Source organism: Phaenicophaeus curvirostris, chromosome 9, assembly GCF_032191515.1.
Source record: "Phaenicophaeus curvirostris isolate KB17595 chromosome 9, BPBGC_Pcur_1.0, whole genome shotgun sequence".
In the NCBI taxonomy this organism is placed as follows: domain Eukaryota; kingdom Metazoa; phylum Chordata; class Aves; order Cuculiformes; family Cuculidae; genus Phaenicophaeus; species Phaenicophaeus curvirostris.
Genome location: NC_091400.1, coordinates 14401620 through 14420860, shown reverse-complemented (window position 1 = coordinate 14420860; position 19241 = coordinate 14401620). Strand labels below are relative to the sequence as shown.

General features: G+C 39.1%; 1 protein-coding gene across 1 annotated transcript in view; it reads right to left on the bottom strand.

Annotated features, from left to right (window-relative positions):
* Nucleotides 1–19241, bottom strand: part of BLNK (B cell linker) — a 99288-nt gene that overhangs the window by 17784 nt on the left and 62263 nt on the right. Inside the window, exons 5-11 of the mRNA XM_069863874.1 lie at nucleotides 12061–12126; nucleotides 6332–6388; nucleotides 4272–4321; nucleotides 3297–3337; nucleotides 2288–2444; nucleotides 915–1084; nucleotides 358–439 (exon numbers count right to left, since the gene is read on the bottom strand). Of these exons, the coding sequence (XP_069719975.1) occupies nucleotides 358–439; nucleotides 915–1084; nucleotides 2288–2444; nucleotides 3297–3337; nucleotides 4272–4321; nucleotides 6332–6388; nucleotides 12061–12126 (623 nt within the window). The remainder of the gene's footprint in view (nucleotides 1–357; nucleotides 440–914; nucleotides 1085–2287; nucleotides 2445–3296; nucleotides 3338–4271; nucleotides 4322–6331; nucleotides 6389–12060; nucleotides 12127–19241) is intronic.

Genomic DNA, 19241 nt, shown 5'->3' with positions numbered 1-19241 from the left:
ATCAACTGAGGCAGAAAGCAGCCCTCATTGTAAAAGGGAAACATTATTCAGTGCTTGTGTCTTGCTGAATAGGTTTGTTACTGTAAGCAACGTCAGAGAGCAGAACTACATACTCTACCCTGTTAACTTTATACCTTTCAACTGTAATAATTTTGGCTTCCAATACAGTTAAAAAAATGTTTTTCTTGGCCTTGTTATGGGCCAAAGGAGCCAAGTGCCTTTTTTCCCAGGCTGCATTCTCTTTAACAGCAGCACCTCCACTCTTTGAAGCCTAGCAATAAATGTTCATTTGATCAATTTGTTCCACTGCTGTTCCTAACAAGACAATAATTACTAGCTTAAATGACTAAAACTCACATCTTGTAGGTAGTGATATGCTGCTTTCTGTGGGTTCAATATAGTTATCGTCATCATTGTCCACTGGCACAATGTAATTATCCTACGAGAAATGCAGAAGAAAAATCAACCAGTTAAACCGCCATCATAACCAGGCATAAAACTCAACAGTTTGTTGTTAACAGCTTATCAATAGTTGCTGTTTCACAGTGACTGTTATTTCAGACATTTATCATACTCTACACATCCAAGACTGAAAACCTTTTACCAAATTACTCCTATTCTGGACTGGTGGATAAAAGCCCTCCCTTCCCTTTGAGGCTGATCGCTCCTCAATGCCTGCAGTTTGTTATAGATGAGCAGAAACTATTCTGTGTTCTAAAGAGCCTCCTTGGCAGATATCCACTAGGAATCAGCATGGTATTCACAAGTCACTGCTTGTGATGTACAAAGTGATTGGTACCATAGAGGCTAAGAAAGAGATCAGACCGTGGTATTGCTGTGTAGTCTATCTTACGACTGGTGTGGGGGTCATCAGTTCTTTAAACTGTCAAAACAAGTACATCTATAGACATTACCTCATCATCACTACATTCCTTCGGCTTCAGTGGTAATTTTGGTTTTGCAGCAGGAGATGGCAAAGGCAGGGATGGCACAGCTGGTTTCTTTGGTCTGGACATGGCTGGACTGGGCATACTCAGGAGATGTTTGTTGATAGCAGGAAGCTGATGGTGACTGGTGCGATTGTCTTTTAATATGGAAGAAAAAGAACAATTTTAGTAAAAGTTACACATTAGCCTCTGGACAGTCTTCTACCTGTGCAAACAAGTCTTCACTGTGGCTGCAGCCCAGGTCAAAAGATCGACCTGGACATATTCTGGTCCTGGTACAGAGAATTATGTACAAACTGATCCTATTTCATAACTCGGGGTCACAACCTAGTCCTCAGTATCAGGCTGCAAGAGAGGACTTAGATGCCAACTGTTGTATGAACAACTGTTAAACTCCTTGGGGAAAAGATGGTGGCTGGGTGGTATAGTCCATTAGTTACTATGTCCAGTGACAATATGAGCTTTGGCAATAGAAAGTGAGAAAGAACACATCTGACACTTGAGAAGAACAACTGTTACAGTGCAAAGGATGGGACTAAAACACAAATTATGCCAAGTTCTTTAGGATGTAATTTTAAAAATACCTCCCCTTTTCAAAGAACACATAGGCAATGTGCTGATAAAATTTTATGAGAACATATGTGGCATTTTAGCACTTTGATTATTCTCTAACAGTCTTGTATCATACCAAAATGAAAGCAGGCAGCAAGCCAATATTTCTTTTCCCCATGGCCCAAATCTTCATCTAACTGAAGCTGACTTTCATTCACTCCAGTGCTATCTGCCCATGGTTTAAAAATATGAAAACGGGAAGAAAACAGGCATTTATGCTGGACTGATGTAAATTAAGTCTTGATCTTGTCCTGTTTTTCAAAATATTTAATCTTCTCAGGACCAATCCTAAAGGACAATACGGACTGAATATTTTGTCTGCTTTGCACCTTGTTTTACTGCTTATGGAATAACGTTTTGAGACAGAGAAAAGATTAAGAAGCAGCCTGTCTAGTCATACGTGCTTAATCTTCAATACAAATTCCTGCATTAAATTATACAGATGAATCTGGAGCCAAGTTAGTGAACTCCCAATACCTTTGCTTGAATTTTGTAGTTAGCAGATGTCTATCAAAGTCTCTAGGACACATCATAATAAAATTCTAAACATTGCTAGCAGCAATACTAACCTTAGTATTGTTTTACCCCTGAAAGCTGAAGACTTGATTGTCAGAATTAAAAGCAAACACGTGGGTGAAGCACAACTTAGCCCATTTGAGGCAATCTCTCATTTGGTACTGACAAATAAACATTTATCAAGCTGACATAGCCAACCGGCCCATAACTACCTGCGTATTCACCCCTAGAAACAGGGAATGCAGAAGCAATCTTCTTTTTCTCCTGTTCACTTGGAGGCGGCTCATAGCTGTCATCAGGATTCTCTTCACTAGGGACCACATACATCTCCGAGTCAGAGTGGCCATCTGGATTTTCATAATCGCTGTCCTAGAAAGAAATTCCCATTTGTCATCTCATAGCAGTGTATGTCAAATATCCTTTCAGGAGTACAATTAATTAAATTAAAAGAACACATTCTTGAAAGGACACATTAGTGCACCTTTTGGTGCTCCCTCTCTAACAAATAAGCATTCCTGCTTGCCTCTCCTTCTGCCCCTCCTAGGAGCTTCCAGCTCCCTGTCTCCTTGCTATCTTCAATAAGTCTTTTCACACCAAGAGTTCAGTCTACAAATTATAGACCAATAGTTGTTTCTCTTCACAGGACAGTTCCTTCTTAGTTCCAAGCGTGACTCCCGATGTGTCCTGTCAGTTCCTCTCCATTTCCTACTGAAAGAGGACTCAGGAGCTAACTCCAGAAGGAAACTAGTCACTTTAGGCTGATGGTTGTACACTATGGCAATTATATGGCTGCTGACCATGACTTGCTTCATTCTAACGTTCTCTAAAATCTTATCAGAAATTTTTCATTTTTAGGAAGAAGTGGCTTTCCTCTTCACACACCTTCCACCCTCCCTCCCTCAAATGATCTTACTGGTTTCTGAAATTACAGTTTGAGAAATCCTTCAAAGCAATGTCACATGCTTACTCATCCAAAAGGTTTAGCATCCATGGCTATCACTGACAGTGCTTCTGAGCTTATTTCTAAGCTGAATGTAAACCATCACATAGCTAAAAATCAGTGGCTCCTTGTAAATAATGCTGATATAACAAATAATACTACTGAAATGTTATCTTAAGTTCAACCGCAAGTAGACAATTCATGAATAAAATTTTATTATTATTGCTTGTGCTGAACTTGTTGCTACAGTAACCACCTACTACCCCAAAATATGTACTTACAAAATCATCTGACCATTGCTCCTCTTCATTGTCTGCATGTTCTAAACCAAACAGAGTTATTTAAGAAGACAGAATAGTGAACATAAACATTTTTCTTAAGTGTGGATTCCGTTAAAAAACAAGTGGTTAAAACTTCCTAAACAGTTCAGACAAACATATGGCTTGGACCGAATAGTAAATGCTTGCTTGTTTTTGATAAGTTGTTTCAGAGCTGTTGGAAAAAAGTTAAAAACTGACAAACTGCAGATGGCTTCACCAGCAGAGCATGCACTTTACCCACGTGGCCTGCTAACATTTAAGTAGGAATTAGAATTTCTACATAATGGATTTATCGCTGACTTCTGGGCTTTACACTTTGTTTTTTCGTTAAAGCTCCAAGACAGCATGCTAATTACAAGAGTTTACTGTAAACAGGGAAAAATTATCATCCAACTTCCAAACTCTGTCCTCTTTGCTTCAGTTGTCCTACTATTGTCTCTGTAACAGGACAGCTGTTAACTTGTAAAAAGAGGCATGGACTAGTTGGTGGGCAGTGCTGTATGATAATATAGCTCTACCATCTAAGATATTATAATTCATTACATCATCATCACATTAACGATATTAACATCCTGAATCTGTGAGGATCCATTTGTTCATTTATTTCCCTATTTACTTTCACTTCACTTCACAATTTCTGGCAGAAAGGACTGGACATGAATTCTCCATTTTCAGAGCAGCCTATATGCAGAACCCTGGTAAATACAGATTTTGAAGGAGTAGCTTCTTGCTACTCTTTCTTCATACTAGGACAACTTGTCATATTTTCCTTTCCTCAGTTCAGAGATCTGAACTACATTCAGAGTTCTGGATAACGGTATATTTTTCTCTCATTAAAAACAAATCACAAGGGAAGTGTAGCTGAAATACCATTAGGCGTATAAGTATCAAATATACACAGAGACACAGTTTAAATTCACATTAGTACAGCCTTACCTGAAGCATAATCCCTTTGTGGTAGACTTGGCGGAGTTTTTTTTTTTAGCCTGTAAACAGTAATTATTACATTTATGATCTAATACAGAAAGGAACATTAGCAAGACACATAAAAAAGATGATAACAAAAGATACCTGCAGCTGGAGAAATAGATTACCATCACAGATGCTTAGCAAATAGCTGCAGTAGAATGCTTTGAAAAACTAGAAACAGATAACAAATTAGAATCTAATCTGAGTTTGGTTTTTTTTTTCTTTTTGCTAAGAACATATTTTGAAAGAACAGCTTCCTTGCCGCTTCATTTCCAATGCAGAAACAGATAACATAGGGGTCTGAGATAAATGCGTATCTATCTGAAGATTAAAAACTGTTCAGGCTAACAGAGACTTTTCTAAGTCTATGGCATAAGAAAGTCATGCAGTACTCTCCAGTTGTATTTTTATAACTATCATTTTGTATGCACTTCACTTTCTTATTAATGTTCAAATGCATATTAGGTCTTTCAGGGCCAGATTCCGCCTCCAGTTGCTATTATTTCTGCGGTGTCACGCCCCTTTTTTGGTAAATAACGTTATAATGGCACTTATGATACCAAGTGAATCAGAAGATAATTTGTAGAAACACTGAGAGGATCTTTGTGGTTATACATATACATATATATATGTTTGCTAAATATATACTTACACACACAAACAGGAGTGTATATATATGCAATATACGTGTATAGACGTTCATGTAGGGACTCCTGTCCTTACATATATATGTGTATAAATATGCATACTCATTTTCCCTAAACTGCAGCTGTCCAGAGAAGACTCTGAATTACAGTCAGTCAATTTATCAATTATTTCACTACTCTGTAAAAAAAATTGAAGAATTTGGGTTTAAAGTCAAATCAAATGGTACGTGTATGACGTCAGAGGCCAGACAGATGGATCTGAAGAGCAAAACCACCTTTGCTTCTTGTAGCCATACAAAATATTAACACGGTTTACATTAAAATGACTTCTCAAAGTGACTTTTGAACATCGACAGCTTCCCTGTAGCACTGATGGGACCTCACCATTGACCTGAACCTCTGTCCACTGAATTGATGGCTTTATTCATTCTTAATCAGATCCTAACAAATTAAATTGCAAAAATAAGCAAATTGTTTAAAAAATTGTCCACAAAGAATTTAAAATATTTTCTTGGGACCTCTGAGCAATAATGATGTCTAAAAATTCTGCTTTACTACAAGAATTTGATGCAGTATTTAGGTCCTGAGCATGCTGCTTAGGTGTGACTATTCAGGCACCAATGTAACTCAGGGTGGTGGCATGCTAGCACTAACACATTAATTTATAAACTTTTCCCATGTATTTTTAGAAATGCTTTGGATTCTTTAGTGTTGAATTAATAAAATTCTGTTGTTTAGATAGTCACAGAAAAAAATGCACAGGCATGAATCAATGAATAAATGGTGCAGGCATTGCTAAAGCTCAACCCTCCCCCAAACAACAAAAAACCAAATAAAAACCAATCTAGGCATATTATTTTTGAAGTGTTTACCCACTTTCTTCATTATTAACAACACTAATGACAGATAACTTCCCCCTTCAAGTCTTTAACTTCCTGCAGCCAATATAACTTAGTGTACAAACAGTAAATTAAGAAGCATTCTCAACAGTCCTGCTGTTGCCCTCTGTCCAGGTTAGCACAGGCAAGTTAGAAAAGAAAACCCAGGGCCACTGCCAGGGCAGATGTCATGTCTTAGGGAGATTATACCAAAATTATTAATGTACTTTGCAACACATCTTCTGTGACTTCTTCAGAGACAGAGGAGACTTGGAAAATAGTGGAACTGAGGCAATAGTAAGAGGCTGTCTGGGTCATGGAGTAAATACATTTCCAAGCTGCTAAGCAAAAGACTTCAACACTTGGTCCCAGGCCCTGTAAATCCTGGCAGTGGCCCCAACAGAAAATGTAAATATGTTATAATGAAAGCATACAAAGCACAGAACAGAAGTCTGTGTCTAAGCAACCTATAATGCCATTGTGCAGCTCTGAAATAGCATACCTATCCCAAGTATCTTTGCCAGTTTTGCAAATTAAGGCCACTTGTTCATTTTGGAACCTGAATATCAACAGAAGAAAAGAAATAATGTTTCTGTCACAAGGCTGAAACGGTTCACAGCCATATCTACGTTTGCTAAAATTTCTCCAAATACGTTAATTACTCTAAAATTCAAATCCACTTAAAAAGTAATTATCATGGTACTGGTATGACTTACTGAGTGCCAGAACTGAAATGATGCAATAGGAGCTTCACTTAGGGAGAGCCAAAACTCTACCTGTCTGCAAACCACAATGCCAAGCTCAAAAGACATAATCCCTATGCCAAGGAGCATTTACCTAGCTATTTGAGATTCCGATGTAATTATCCACCTAGAAGCTTGCAGAGTGACAGCTGACTCAGTCCTGTTTCCCTGAAGTTAACGAGAAAGGACTGAAAGAGTCACACACCATCCAACCGAGCATGTATATATCAGCGGAAGACAAAATGATTTCCTGACATATCTTTTAAGAGAATTATACAAAGTCATAGCAAATGCAATTTCCATGTACAATATTCTAGTGCTACTCTGTTCTGGACATAAGTTACAAGCAGTGAAGCACAAATAATGCAAGTTTCCATTTACTTTAATGAGACTAGTATGTTTCCAAAATTTAACAGAAAAGTTGTTTTCTGTAGATTTTGAAATATGTCTGAGAAATTTCAGTTCTAAAAGACCCAATAAAATCCAAGTACATTTTTGAGAATATGTTTACAGGTTTTAAAAGCAACATTACACATCCTACTATACACATTTTGGCTTCAACAAATAATCAGCATTTGAGAATTTTCATGTAATGAGGTCAAGATGCTGCTCACACAAGAACAGAACACAATGTACAGAAATTCACAATAACTTTTAGGAGAATAAAGCTATTACATTTCATAAAACGATATAGTCAGAGATTTCCCTTCTATAGCATTCTGAGGTTGATCCAACAAAGCATTTAGGCATCTGCTTAACTTCTCACTTAAGGAGTCCTGCAGGAATTGCAAATGTTAATCATGTGCTTCAAGTTATGGCACGTTTGTGTTTTCCTGCACTAAATGGAGAACTTTTAAATAAATTACAGCAGAGGTCTGGGTTTTCTAGCAGCACTTGTTTTTACAGACTACACCCAGAGAAAAAACTAAACACCTACTTAGCAGTAGCCTTTTATAAGTAGCACTTAATTCTCTTACAGATGCATTTCCTGTCTGGTGTTTCTGTTCACTCTCCCAGCACTTAAGATATGCTTAAGAAACCTTTGTTTTCAACAGTCTTTCACTTCTTCTGTTGTTAATTCTGTACAAAGTTGGCTCCCTTCTCATGAACCATATTAACTTAACAAGTTTTATAAAAATTACGCATTAGTCCTAAGTGCACTAGATCATCACACTTCTGATTAATCGAACTCTGCAAAAAAAACCACCCCATTTTCAGAGTTCCAAACAGTTGCAATCCATCTGACAGATAAACCTTTTCTGAGCAGTATTCTTATGACCAAGAGGAACGGTTTGTTACTGCTTTGGAAGTACCTGGTGACTGCACAAAAAAAAAATTTTGAAACTTCTTCGTTTTAAAGTGTTATTACTCCTCTTTTGCGCATTTACTTTACAATGTGCTGTGGCAGTGAAACGGCCACATTGTTATGATTTATTAATCTTCACTTTGATGAAATACTGTTTTATTAATAAAAATCCTGGCATCCAAAACATTCTATTCAGTCACATATTGAAATTTGTTACTTCAGAATACAATTAAAATTAAGTCTTATCCTTTTCCCTAGTTTTTTTTCCTAAGCGTGGTTCAGCTTGATGTTAGTACTTTCCTCTCACTGTTTAATTCACAAAATACCACTTCTCCCTCTGCTGAGGGTTTTATCATGGATATCTTCTAGTTGCAGCTATGCATCCTGAAGACACATTTAGTGACACAAATAATTTTCACTGCCTGAAGTTACCACCTAAGTTATAAATGGTGTCAGGAAGACGGACCAGGCAAATCTGAAGTAAAAACTTACCAACTAAAAAGCTGGGTAGAGCAGATGGGATGAAGATGAATTTTCTTTCCATTTTTCAGATCCCAGGGCAAATACAAGTTAAAGATATGCACACTTTGACTGTATGCAGTCAGACAAATAAATACAAATGCACGATTTCTGATGTCTTTGCAAAGGCACTTTTGATAGGATGTGACATTGCAACGAGGAGAGTATTCAACATGTTATTTCAGGATGTACCAGAACTTTATAATGAAATCCTGACTTTGCTGAATATGCAGTATGACTTTTAGCATTGATTTCAATGGAGCTAATATTCCACTGAATACAGCCTAGAGGCCTAAAGCTTATGATTTAGAAACAAAAGCTCTGCCTTTATTACAGTGTCTTTCAACCATCTGGAAACCATCTGGCAGAGTGAAACCTACGATTTCTTTCTGGCTTCCCTGTTCTGTTTTATAGCCTGTGAATATGAAGAAAATGCCCCCAGCTCTTATTGTTTATACAACCTTGGCTTCACCAATTGCATCTACACCCGAGTACGTGAGCCTTTTTGGCATCACGATCTGCAAGCAACTGAGACTCCAGTATTGTAAACTGTTTTGCATGTGATTAAGGGCAAGGAGGTGAATGGTAGCTTACAGTGACAGTTCTAACTGTCAGAACATTTTGAGTCAGGATAGGGAATAGACAACAGGAACTTTTAAGCAACTAAGAAGATTTGTAGTTTTCTTCACTGCTCTTCAGACTGCTTTCTGCAGACCTTTAAGACACACATGGAAGGTAGACATATTCCTACCCACCTGCACACCACAGAAGAACTAGACTGGAGAACAAGACACTTGATGCAAGACCTTCTCTAACTTGTTTGCATAGTCAAGAGCCAATCCAGATTTTAGAAGTTTCTTAAATACTGGTAATAAGTCAAATGTATTTCATAAGTATTTGACCATTCTTTCGTTTTCAGTAGCAGAAGCTTACTACACATGTGACCACTTTAAGGCTTGGCATAAACAAGTACACTATTTGACATCTCAAAAATTATTTCTACTTATCATAGGTTTGAATTCAAGCTAAATCAATGGGTTTTTTTTCCAGCATAGAGACATATTCCTCATCTGTGCTACCTAAAGCCAATTTTTAGCTCAGTTTTTCCTGCTTCAGTCATGTCTAGATCTTTGACTTTTAATAAAATAATCCTATAACTGAAACAGAGGAAGTGATCAACTGGAGAACAGCATTTTTTAGAAAAAGCATCTACTAAAAATGGAACAAAAAGCCCCCAAAGGACACATTCAGATGAATACAGCCAGCTCTAATTTTGCAAAGCATGCCATCTCTTGTACAAATCTTATCAATGTTGTCAACTCATGCTTTTATTGCAAGTCTTATGTGCTGGGTTCAAGATCTGTGTTCTTAAGTGATGTGCAAATGTGAGATTTTTCTTTTTTCTTCAATTTTTTTTTAAAAAGTAAGAGTGGGTTTCTGATATTCGTAACTGCAGAAGAGATTAATATGATTCAGATGAACCACAGAGGTATTGGAAAGATTATCATATGTATTTTTTTTTACATCTCAATTTGTATTCTTATAGCTAGGTGAGGTGAAATGTGAGTTTTGTGCTGCAGTCATAGATGAAAAGAGTTTTTACGAGCCTGCTTTTTTTGTGGATTTTTTTTTTAATCTTGACAGAATCAAAGTATTGCAGTGTCATAGCAGCAATCTCATATCTGACATTTAATGAGGACACCTCTGGCCTTCCCAGCTTCAGCTACTTTAGTTATTGTTATTTTTTCCCTTGTCTGTCCCCTTACTCTCAGGGAAGGACACACAGTAAGAGCAACACTGATTAACAGCAGAATTCAAGTCTATGCAATTATAGGAGACAATTTGCTGCCTCAAATCATAAATCTGAAATGTTTCTATTGTTTCTGCAATCTGTTTTCCTCTCCAAGGCATTGAAACGGGACACACTACAACATTATTAACATTAAATACACTTAAACTACTACTGTGAAGTAGGAAGCCACCTTTTATTAAAAAGCAACAACAAAAACAGCCAGTCACTCTCACTCTTCTCCCCTCCAAATACCCACTCATAGCTTTTACAGTCTAGAAGTTCTTCCCTGTGAGCAGGTCCCAGGTGAAAGAGATTTTGCACACAGATGTCTGAATGCAGCAGTCTAGTTACATATGCACTGTGTGACTAAAACCATGCTCAGATTAAATTATAGATCCAAGTAGTAGAAAGGCATTTTAAGGGAAAATTTTCTTTTGTGTTTGTGTGGAAATAACATATGCACATACCACACGACTGTGATTTACTGCACATTGCTGCAGTGTGAGAGTGAAAGAGGATGAGGAAAGGAAAAAAGTGATCTTGAGAATCTATCCAGTACATCAGGTGTTACCATCAGAGTCTGCTCAGGGTTTGCGGGCAGAAACACAGCTGCCATAGAGGCCCCAAAGGAGGGCTTGCAACTTAAGGTTATTCCACCTGCCCAGGGAATGGGAGAGCCAGGTGGGCACTGCTGTTCCTAGAAGTGTATCCCCCTTCTCTGCCAGGGATGGTGGCTGCTCCACAAACATCAGCCTTGCTTGGGCTGGCAGCAGGGGCAATAGCTGCGCCAGCCCAGCTTTCCAGAGCTCTTGTATAGCCAATGCAGGCAGAACCCTACTCCTGCTCCCACTCCACTGATTGCTTTGTACATACCTACAGTTAGCTCTTGTTAAAACCACACCTTTTCTTTTCCTTGGAACTGAACCATCACGGTCACTCTTTAAGAACAATTTTAAGCAATGTTTGTGTGCCTTATGTACCACAGCTTATTTCTAGAATTTAACATGGTTGCCCTAGAAACACTGCAGATATTGTGCACTAATTAACTTTTAAAAGTACTTAGTACTTCTGTTGTCAATGACCCATGTAAAGAAAGACATCTGAATGAGAAAATCACATCCAAATGGAAGTTCAATGCATATGAGCTATTGCATTACAAAAAAGTGCTAAATAGCTAATTGGTTTAAATAGATGTTTGACTGGAAACAGTGAATAGTGTATTCATTTGACAAGGATGTAGAATTACTGGAATTTCTTTCTATGCATAAATACACATGAATATTTTATGACACTCATCCATGCAACACTAATATGCATGCTGTTTAGCTCTTCTTACTGGAATAAGGATATTAGGTAATGCTAGGTTTTGTTTTATGGGACTGAAACACAGGAGGACTTCAGCATTTTTATGGGAATGATGTCTGACCAGTTGGTTCAAGCTGGAGCTCAAATTAACACTTAATTGCAGCAGGTAGCCTAAACAGTGGCCTAAGGAGAAAGGCACAACCCCAAACAACATCTGATGATCATTCCCAAAGAATATGCAAGAAAAAATGCCTTTAACCCAAATACTGTTTTTCTGGACTATAAACACAAGCCTCAGTGGAGGCCAGTTCTACATCTCCATCATGATAGGAAAGGTTGGACTCGATGATCCTGGGGGTCTTTTCCAACCTAGTGATTCTGTGATCTCTTGTGATACTCTTAATACTGATAACAATTCTGCACGCTGCAGTCTAGACTGAAGCTCTTTACATACGCTGAAGCACGTTCCTCTAGAATAGCATGTTCCCATCACTAAAGTACTGTACACTGTGCTAGCAATCTGAACTTCCCAAAATTGATAAACCAGGATTGGCATTCAAACTTACTTTTTGAACTTGTTTATTATCCCACTTTCATTTTTCTTGATGTCATGCACCATCTTTTGAAGCTTTCTGTAAGATATTAAACAAAACCAGCATTAAAATTGTGGTTGAACACCCATTTATACAAATTAAGAAAATTACAGGAAATGCATTTCCAGTAATATTTCACACATCAAAAATCTTTAACGTATTTTCATTAAGAGCTCAGTTGCCAAATCATTTGTGTTTGAAGTTTCCCTCCCTTTTTAAAAGACCTCTTTGACTTTGTGTTATCCTTCTCCTAAATACACTTAATTGCAGGTCAAACAATCGAGTTAAGGGTAAGTGCATCAGAAAAGAAGGTCATTGCCTAAATTAATAGTTTAGAATATTGCAATGTTAGCATTTTGTTCAGCACTGACTTTACAACACTTCACAGCTACAACAGGAACGCCCTCTGATATCTGACCTTACATAAGTCATTTTTTCACTGGACAGTTTACCTCATTCCTGTAGTGTTTGAAGTTCTAACAGTAGGGCGAAAATGATACATTCCTGGGCTCAGACTGTCTGAGAAACCATCAGAGCGTCTGTGACTCAGCTGTAAAACCTCATGATCTCAGGACTCCAGTTACATGGATTGATATCTGCAGTCATAGACTGCTGTAATTCATCAGCTGCACTGACTTCATTAAAACTGTACTTTCATTTTTCACTCATAGAATCATAGAATCACCAGGTTGGAAGAGACCCACCGGATCATCGAGTCCAACCATTCCTATCAAACAATAAACCATGCCCCTCAGCACCTCGTCCACCCGTGCCTTAAACACCTCCAGGGAAGGTGAATCAACCACCTCCCTGGGCAGCCTGTTCCACTGCCCAATGACCCTTTCTGTCAAAAATTTTTTCCTAATGTCCAGCCTAAACCTCCCCTGGTGGAGCTTGAGGCCATTCCCTCTTGTCCTGTCCCCTGTCACTTGGGAGAAGAGGCCAGCACCCTCCTCTCTACAACGTCCTTTCAGATAGCTGTAGAGAGCAATGAGGTCTCCCCTCAGCCTCCTCTTCTCCAGGCCAAACAACCCCAGCTCTCTCAGCTGCTCCTCGTAAGGCCTGCTCTCCAGCCCCCTCACCAGCTTTGTTGCTCTTCTCTGGACTCACTCCAGAGCCTCAACATCCTTCTTGTGGTGAGGGGCCCAGAACTGAACACAGGATTCGAGGAGCGGTCTCACCAGTGCCAAGTACAGAGGGAGAATAACCTCCTTGGACCTGCTGGTCATGCCGTTTCTGATACAAGCCAAGATGCCACTGGCCTTCTTGGCCACCTGGGCACACTGCTGGCTCATATTCAGTCAGCTGTCAACCAACACCCCAGGTCCCTCTCCTCCAGGCAGCTTTCTAGACAGACTTCTCCTAGTCTGTAGCACTGCATAGGGTTGTTGTGCCCCAAGTGCAGGACCTGCCATTTGGCCTTGTTAAACCTCATGCCATTGGACTCAGCCCAGTAGTCCAGCCTGTTCAGATCCCTTTGCAGAGCCTCCTTACCCTCCAGCAGATCAACACTTCCACCCAGCTTAGTGTCATCTGCAAACTTGCTAAGGGTTCGCTCAATGCCTTCATCTAGGTCATTGATAAAGATATTGAACAGGGCTGGACCCAGCACTGAGCCCTGGGGAATCCCACTTGTCACTGGCCTCCAGCTGGGTTTCACACCATTTCCCACCACTCTCTGGACCCGGCCATCCAACCAGTTTTCCACCCAGGAGAGTGTGCGCCTGTCCAGGCCAGAGGCTGACAGTTTCTCAAGCAGAATGCTGTGAGAAACTGTGTCAAAGGCTTTACTGAAGTCCAGGAAGACCACATCCACAGCCTTTCCCTCATCCAGCAGCCAAGTCACTTTGTCATAGAAGGCAATCAGGTTAGTTTGGCAAGACCTGCCTTTTGTGAACCCATGTTGACTGGGCCTGATGACATTCTCTTGCATGTGCTTCATGATAGCACTCAAGATCACCTGCTCCATGACTCTCCCTGGCACTGAGATCAGACTGACAGGCCTGTAGTTCCCTGGATCCTCCCTGCGACCCTTCTTGTAGATGGGCACAACATCAGCCAGCCTCCAGTCCAGTGGAACTTCCCCAGTCTTCCAGGACTGCTGGAAGATGATGGAAAGGGTTTTGGCCAGCACATCTGCCTGCTCCTTCAATACCCTTGGGTGAATCCCTTCTGGCCCCATAGACTTCTATAGAAGTTTCTAGTATGAGTAGACTTCCAACAGGTTTCACTACAAAATCAGTATTCTGTGTAAAGTTATGTCTGTGTTTTTAACACTGACTTAATTTTAGCAATATGGAGTTTTTAAATGAGAAGCAAGGATGAGACTCCAAATGATAGCTGCTGAGTGTGCCCAGCAGTGTGCCCAGGTGGCCAAGAAGGCCAATGGCATCTTGGTCTGTATCAGAAATGGCGTGACCAGCAGGTCCAGGGTGGTTATTCTCCCTCTGTACTTGGCACTGGTGAGACTGCTCCTCGAATACTGTGTTCAGTTCTGGGCCCCTCACCACAAGAAGGATGTTGAGGCTCTAGAGCGAGTCCAGAGAAGAGCAACCAAGCTGGTGAAGGGGCTGGAGAACAGGCCTTATGAGGAACTGCTGAGAGAGCTGGGGTTGTTTAGCCTGGAGAAGAGGAGGCTGAGGGGTGACCTCATTGCTCTCTACAACTACCTGAAAGGAGGTTGTAGAGAGCAGGGTGCTGGCCTCTTCTCCCAAGTGACAGGGGACAGGACAAGAGGGAATGGCCTCAAGCTCCGCCAGAAGAGGTTTAGGCTGGACATTAGGAAAAAATTTTTGACAGAAAGGGTCATTGGGCACTGGAACAGGCTGCCCAGGGAGGTGGTTAAGTCACCTTCCCTGGAGGTGTTTAAGGCACGGGTGGACGAGGTGCTAAGCGGAATGGTTTCGTGTTTGATAGGAATGGTTGGACTCGATGATCCGGTGGGTCTCTTCCAACCTGGTGATTCTATGATTCTATATTTTTAGTATCTTCACATAGTGTAAGTTTTTCCTGCTAACCTAAACTAAGTACTCTTTAGTAGACCTGAGCTGAAGATTGTATCAAACCAAAAAAGGAATGTAATGACATTTTTCAAAAAAGGCTTAGATTTTTTTTTTGCCTTCAATTCTTCATTGTAAATTGTCTATGTCATTCCACATTATATTCTTGCCTATCTCATCTCTGATGTACAACCTGGCTAGCAAAAAAACTGTTGGAAGCTTTGCTTACAAAGAGAACTACAAACATCAAAGTATCCTCTTTTTTTAAAGCTTTCTTTAAACTTGAAACCTTATTATTCAGAAGGTTGAATAATGCACAGATCTTCACCACTAGTAATTACAGCTGTCTCTGAAAAATTAAAGTTTCTCAAAGGAAATTGGAATTAGATGAGAATTACCTAAACAAAATCAAAAATAACTGCACTAACATTATTTGATTATTTGTCTGCCGTCCATTGTTCAGGCGGAGCAGCCATGTGACCACTCAAAGCATCAGGTAGCGGCCAAGTATTCGCCTTAGCCTGAAAGGGACCCTCCTACCCCTGCCACTGATTTTGGAGTAATCATACCAGTTAGTGCCAGTTAATCCCACTTCATGAGATTTGCTTAAAAGGAACAGTTAAACAACTGAGTACTTCTAAAATTTAGTTTAATAATGTTTATTAACAGAACAGATAATCTGATCCTTTCATTATGTCAGTTGGAATTGAGTGATATACCACAGTTTCAGCAGCCCTGTGATACACCAACATGTATTATCCTGCTCTGACAGATTAGGTCATGGGTTTGATACTTAAAGATTATTCCTAGAGCCTAAATATTTGCGAAATTTTACTTAAAAAGCAACTCAATGCATTCTTTTTAGGTTCTCAACTCAGCAAAAAGAAAATGAGGAGAATAACTGACAATTCACAAGCACATCTTTAACTTCTGCTCAAAACTCACATTATTAATTTACAGCAGAAGGACATAGTGCTTCTGATATAAAAAAATTAATTACTTATAGGTGTGAGAAACAGATGCACAGCGAAATATTTCAAGATTTCCTGCTACAATGCACTACATCTTTAACAAAACCTTGGATTATACATTGAATCTGCATATCTGGAGTGAAGACCTTAGAGGAACAACTGCTTTTCTGTGGGTTCCCTTCTGCCCCCCACCTGATATATTCAGCTTCTGGTTATGCTTATACATCACAAATAGCCATCTTCTGCAGTTTACCGTTTCCTTCTTGTGCCCCAGCTGGCACCTGGTAGTAGCTATAAATGAAAAGTAATGAGGAATGAAAAGAATGAGAAGAGATACAAATGGACCAGTTCAGTTTGGGGATTATGGTTGTTTGCAAGTGCTTGTGTCCTTTTCAAAAAGGCTCATCAGCCCTTAATTACAAATGCATATAAGCATCAATTATTTTTCTTCCTGTATTTATCATTTGTTAGAGATAGGACCCAAACAAAAAAAAAATAATCTAACTGTAGATGTAGATCTGAATAATGATTACTGCTCATGTGATATTAACATATCTTTATGATAGCAAAATTATGGCTTTATTTCTCATTTTTAACATGTCTGATTTTATTTCATATTGTCACTTTGGCCTCTGAAAAAAAATCCACACAAACAAGTAAAACCCACCCCAAAATTTTAACTATGACTACCCACAACAGTTTGCTTTTCATTTGATCATATTTAGGTGAATTGATTAGATAAGTGTTCCATGTGTGTTCAATAAAGCCATATCTTAAAAAAAGTACTTTAATACATGTTTCCATTTAATAAAAAGATGCATTTAAATTAGAAATAATTGCATGTGCTGCTACTCATGCTATCAGTTATTTTTCCCATGTAGAAGGGTTGAAAGACAAACATTCCAATTTTGCATAATTAAATTCCACAAAAATCCCTGGCTCTCTAATCCCTTACTTTTTCAGAAGCCATTTCATTTTTCAATTGCAAATTGTGATAAATTAGGGAGTATCTAATATGTATTTGCGCAACTTTTTCAATTTTTACAGTTATGTAGCTCTTGCAGGAGCTGGTAGAATACTTAGTTAGTTGCCTCCTGACAACTTAACTTGTATCTGGCCTGTGAATGCAAGCAGAAAACCAGTGCAATGTATAGTGATAAGTGTCGGAAGTCATCAAGCATGAATGATCTCCAGTTCAAGTGAAATCCCCTTTTACCCATGAAGTTGAGCAAGCTGCAAAAACCAGTCTGTCCAGTTAGCTAGAGGCTGAGACTTCTTGAGGTTTCAGCTGACGTAATAGGCTAAACCCAACAAGTTTGACAAAGAACTGCTTGTCTACCGTGATTTTAGAAAGACAGTAGAAAAAAATGAGAGACAGATAGCAAAACCTATAAGCAACAGGATTCTCCAAAACCTTAGGCGTATCACCCAGGCCCAAAGTCCATTCCAAAGTGATGAAGAAAGTAAAGCACAGGAAGGCATTTATATCGTTAACATTTTGCCTGGATCTGCTCTCACTTTTCCTTTACTTAAGGCAATGCTCCAAGTAAAATTCTTCCCACAATGAACCTCTTACCAGAGAAGCAGCCCTGAGAGTACCTAGGAAATGGAGACTCCCATGACCCACTGTAGAAAGCCCTTGCATCAGGTACGTAACTACAGCCTTCTTTCTTCACAACACATCTGAGTCAGGATCTCATTACCAACTATTGTTTATTCTCTAGTCCTTCTCTTGTGATGAACAGATACTAGAAACATTCAAGGACCTCAATCAATTGATACCGTAAATGAAAATAATCAGTAATGCAAGTTTTGCCTTGCAATACATGTAATTAAAGATAATTCAACAGTCAAACTTAAGAATTGTTTCTCAAATACAAGTACCAGCTTTTCATTTAACTTGGTTAAGAGCTTTTTATGTGAAATTAGGCTTGCAGATAAAAGTACAGTCTGTGTCACTGTTAATTTTTGAAAACACCTTTCAGCAATTTTGAGATACACTTTAACTGTAACAGATACAGACTAGATGGGACCTTTTCATCAGGAACTTGCTGCACACAGATTTTTCAGACTTCTGCAAGTGAAAAGTTTAGAAGTTTTGGATCTAGGTGCTTCTAAAAAGTTTTAGGTTTCTAAGAAATACATTCTATATGTAGAAGAGAATTAAAAAGACAAAAAAAAAGACTATTCAATGAATCCTAAACGAAAACATATTCTAGTCATGTGTTGTCGTTTTTCATATCTTATCAGTTTTGACCTCCAGCAATTCAGGATTATCAGATGCACTGAAAAAGAGGTCACTAGCTGTGATACACACAAAGGAAGGCAGAAAGGTTTACCCCTGCAAATACAATCTACCCCCAAAGAAGGATTCACTATGTCACAAAATACTTAGGTGTGCTCAAGGGCTGGCAGAGTTATCTTGAGATAAATGCAAAAGGAACAAACCCACCCTCTCTTTGATCTGGTCACAGCTCAGCATATGAGGAATGTATGTCAAGTGAAGGGTGATGGGTGGCCTGGCCCATGACACAGCCCCACTCTCATGTATCAGCTGGAAGCTTCTGGCTCTTTCACACACAAGCTATCCCACAAAGGCTTTCCAAAGTTTAAAAGAGAAAAATACAAATAAGACGAAGAAGAATAAAACATGTAACAAGCTTTCATCTCAGATGTACCTGTATCTTCTCCTTCTCAGATGCAAGATGAAGTACAGGATCCCCAGACTTTAGAAAGAGAAGTCTGTCCTAATTTCAGACCTGTGTAATAAGCATTTTTCCCACCATTCAGACTATTTTTTGAGAAATTGTATTTCAGTATTATAAATGTGGGAAGACATTTGCAAATACATATTCTGTAGCAATGTATATTATTTAAGCAGTCAGCATGAATAGCTCCTCAGTGTTCATGGCCTCCCCCTGCTCCTGTGAACAGAGAGATCTCCCCTGTGCTCACACAGCACAATTCACCTACTTGTCCACAGCAAGTTCAGTATTTTGGACCGTAAGTACGCATGGAAATTGTCAGTATTTTAGCTGTACAGCTGCCTATACCACATGTAGCTGCCTCTTGAAAAAATCCCTATCCGTACTCACAGACTTATTTTTTATTTTTTAAATTGCAGAATGTTGAACAGGATACATTCAGACAGGTCTGCAAGGGAAGCTTTGTAATACTGAATATG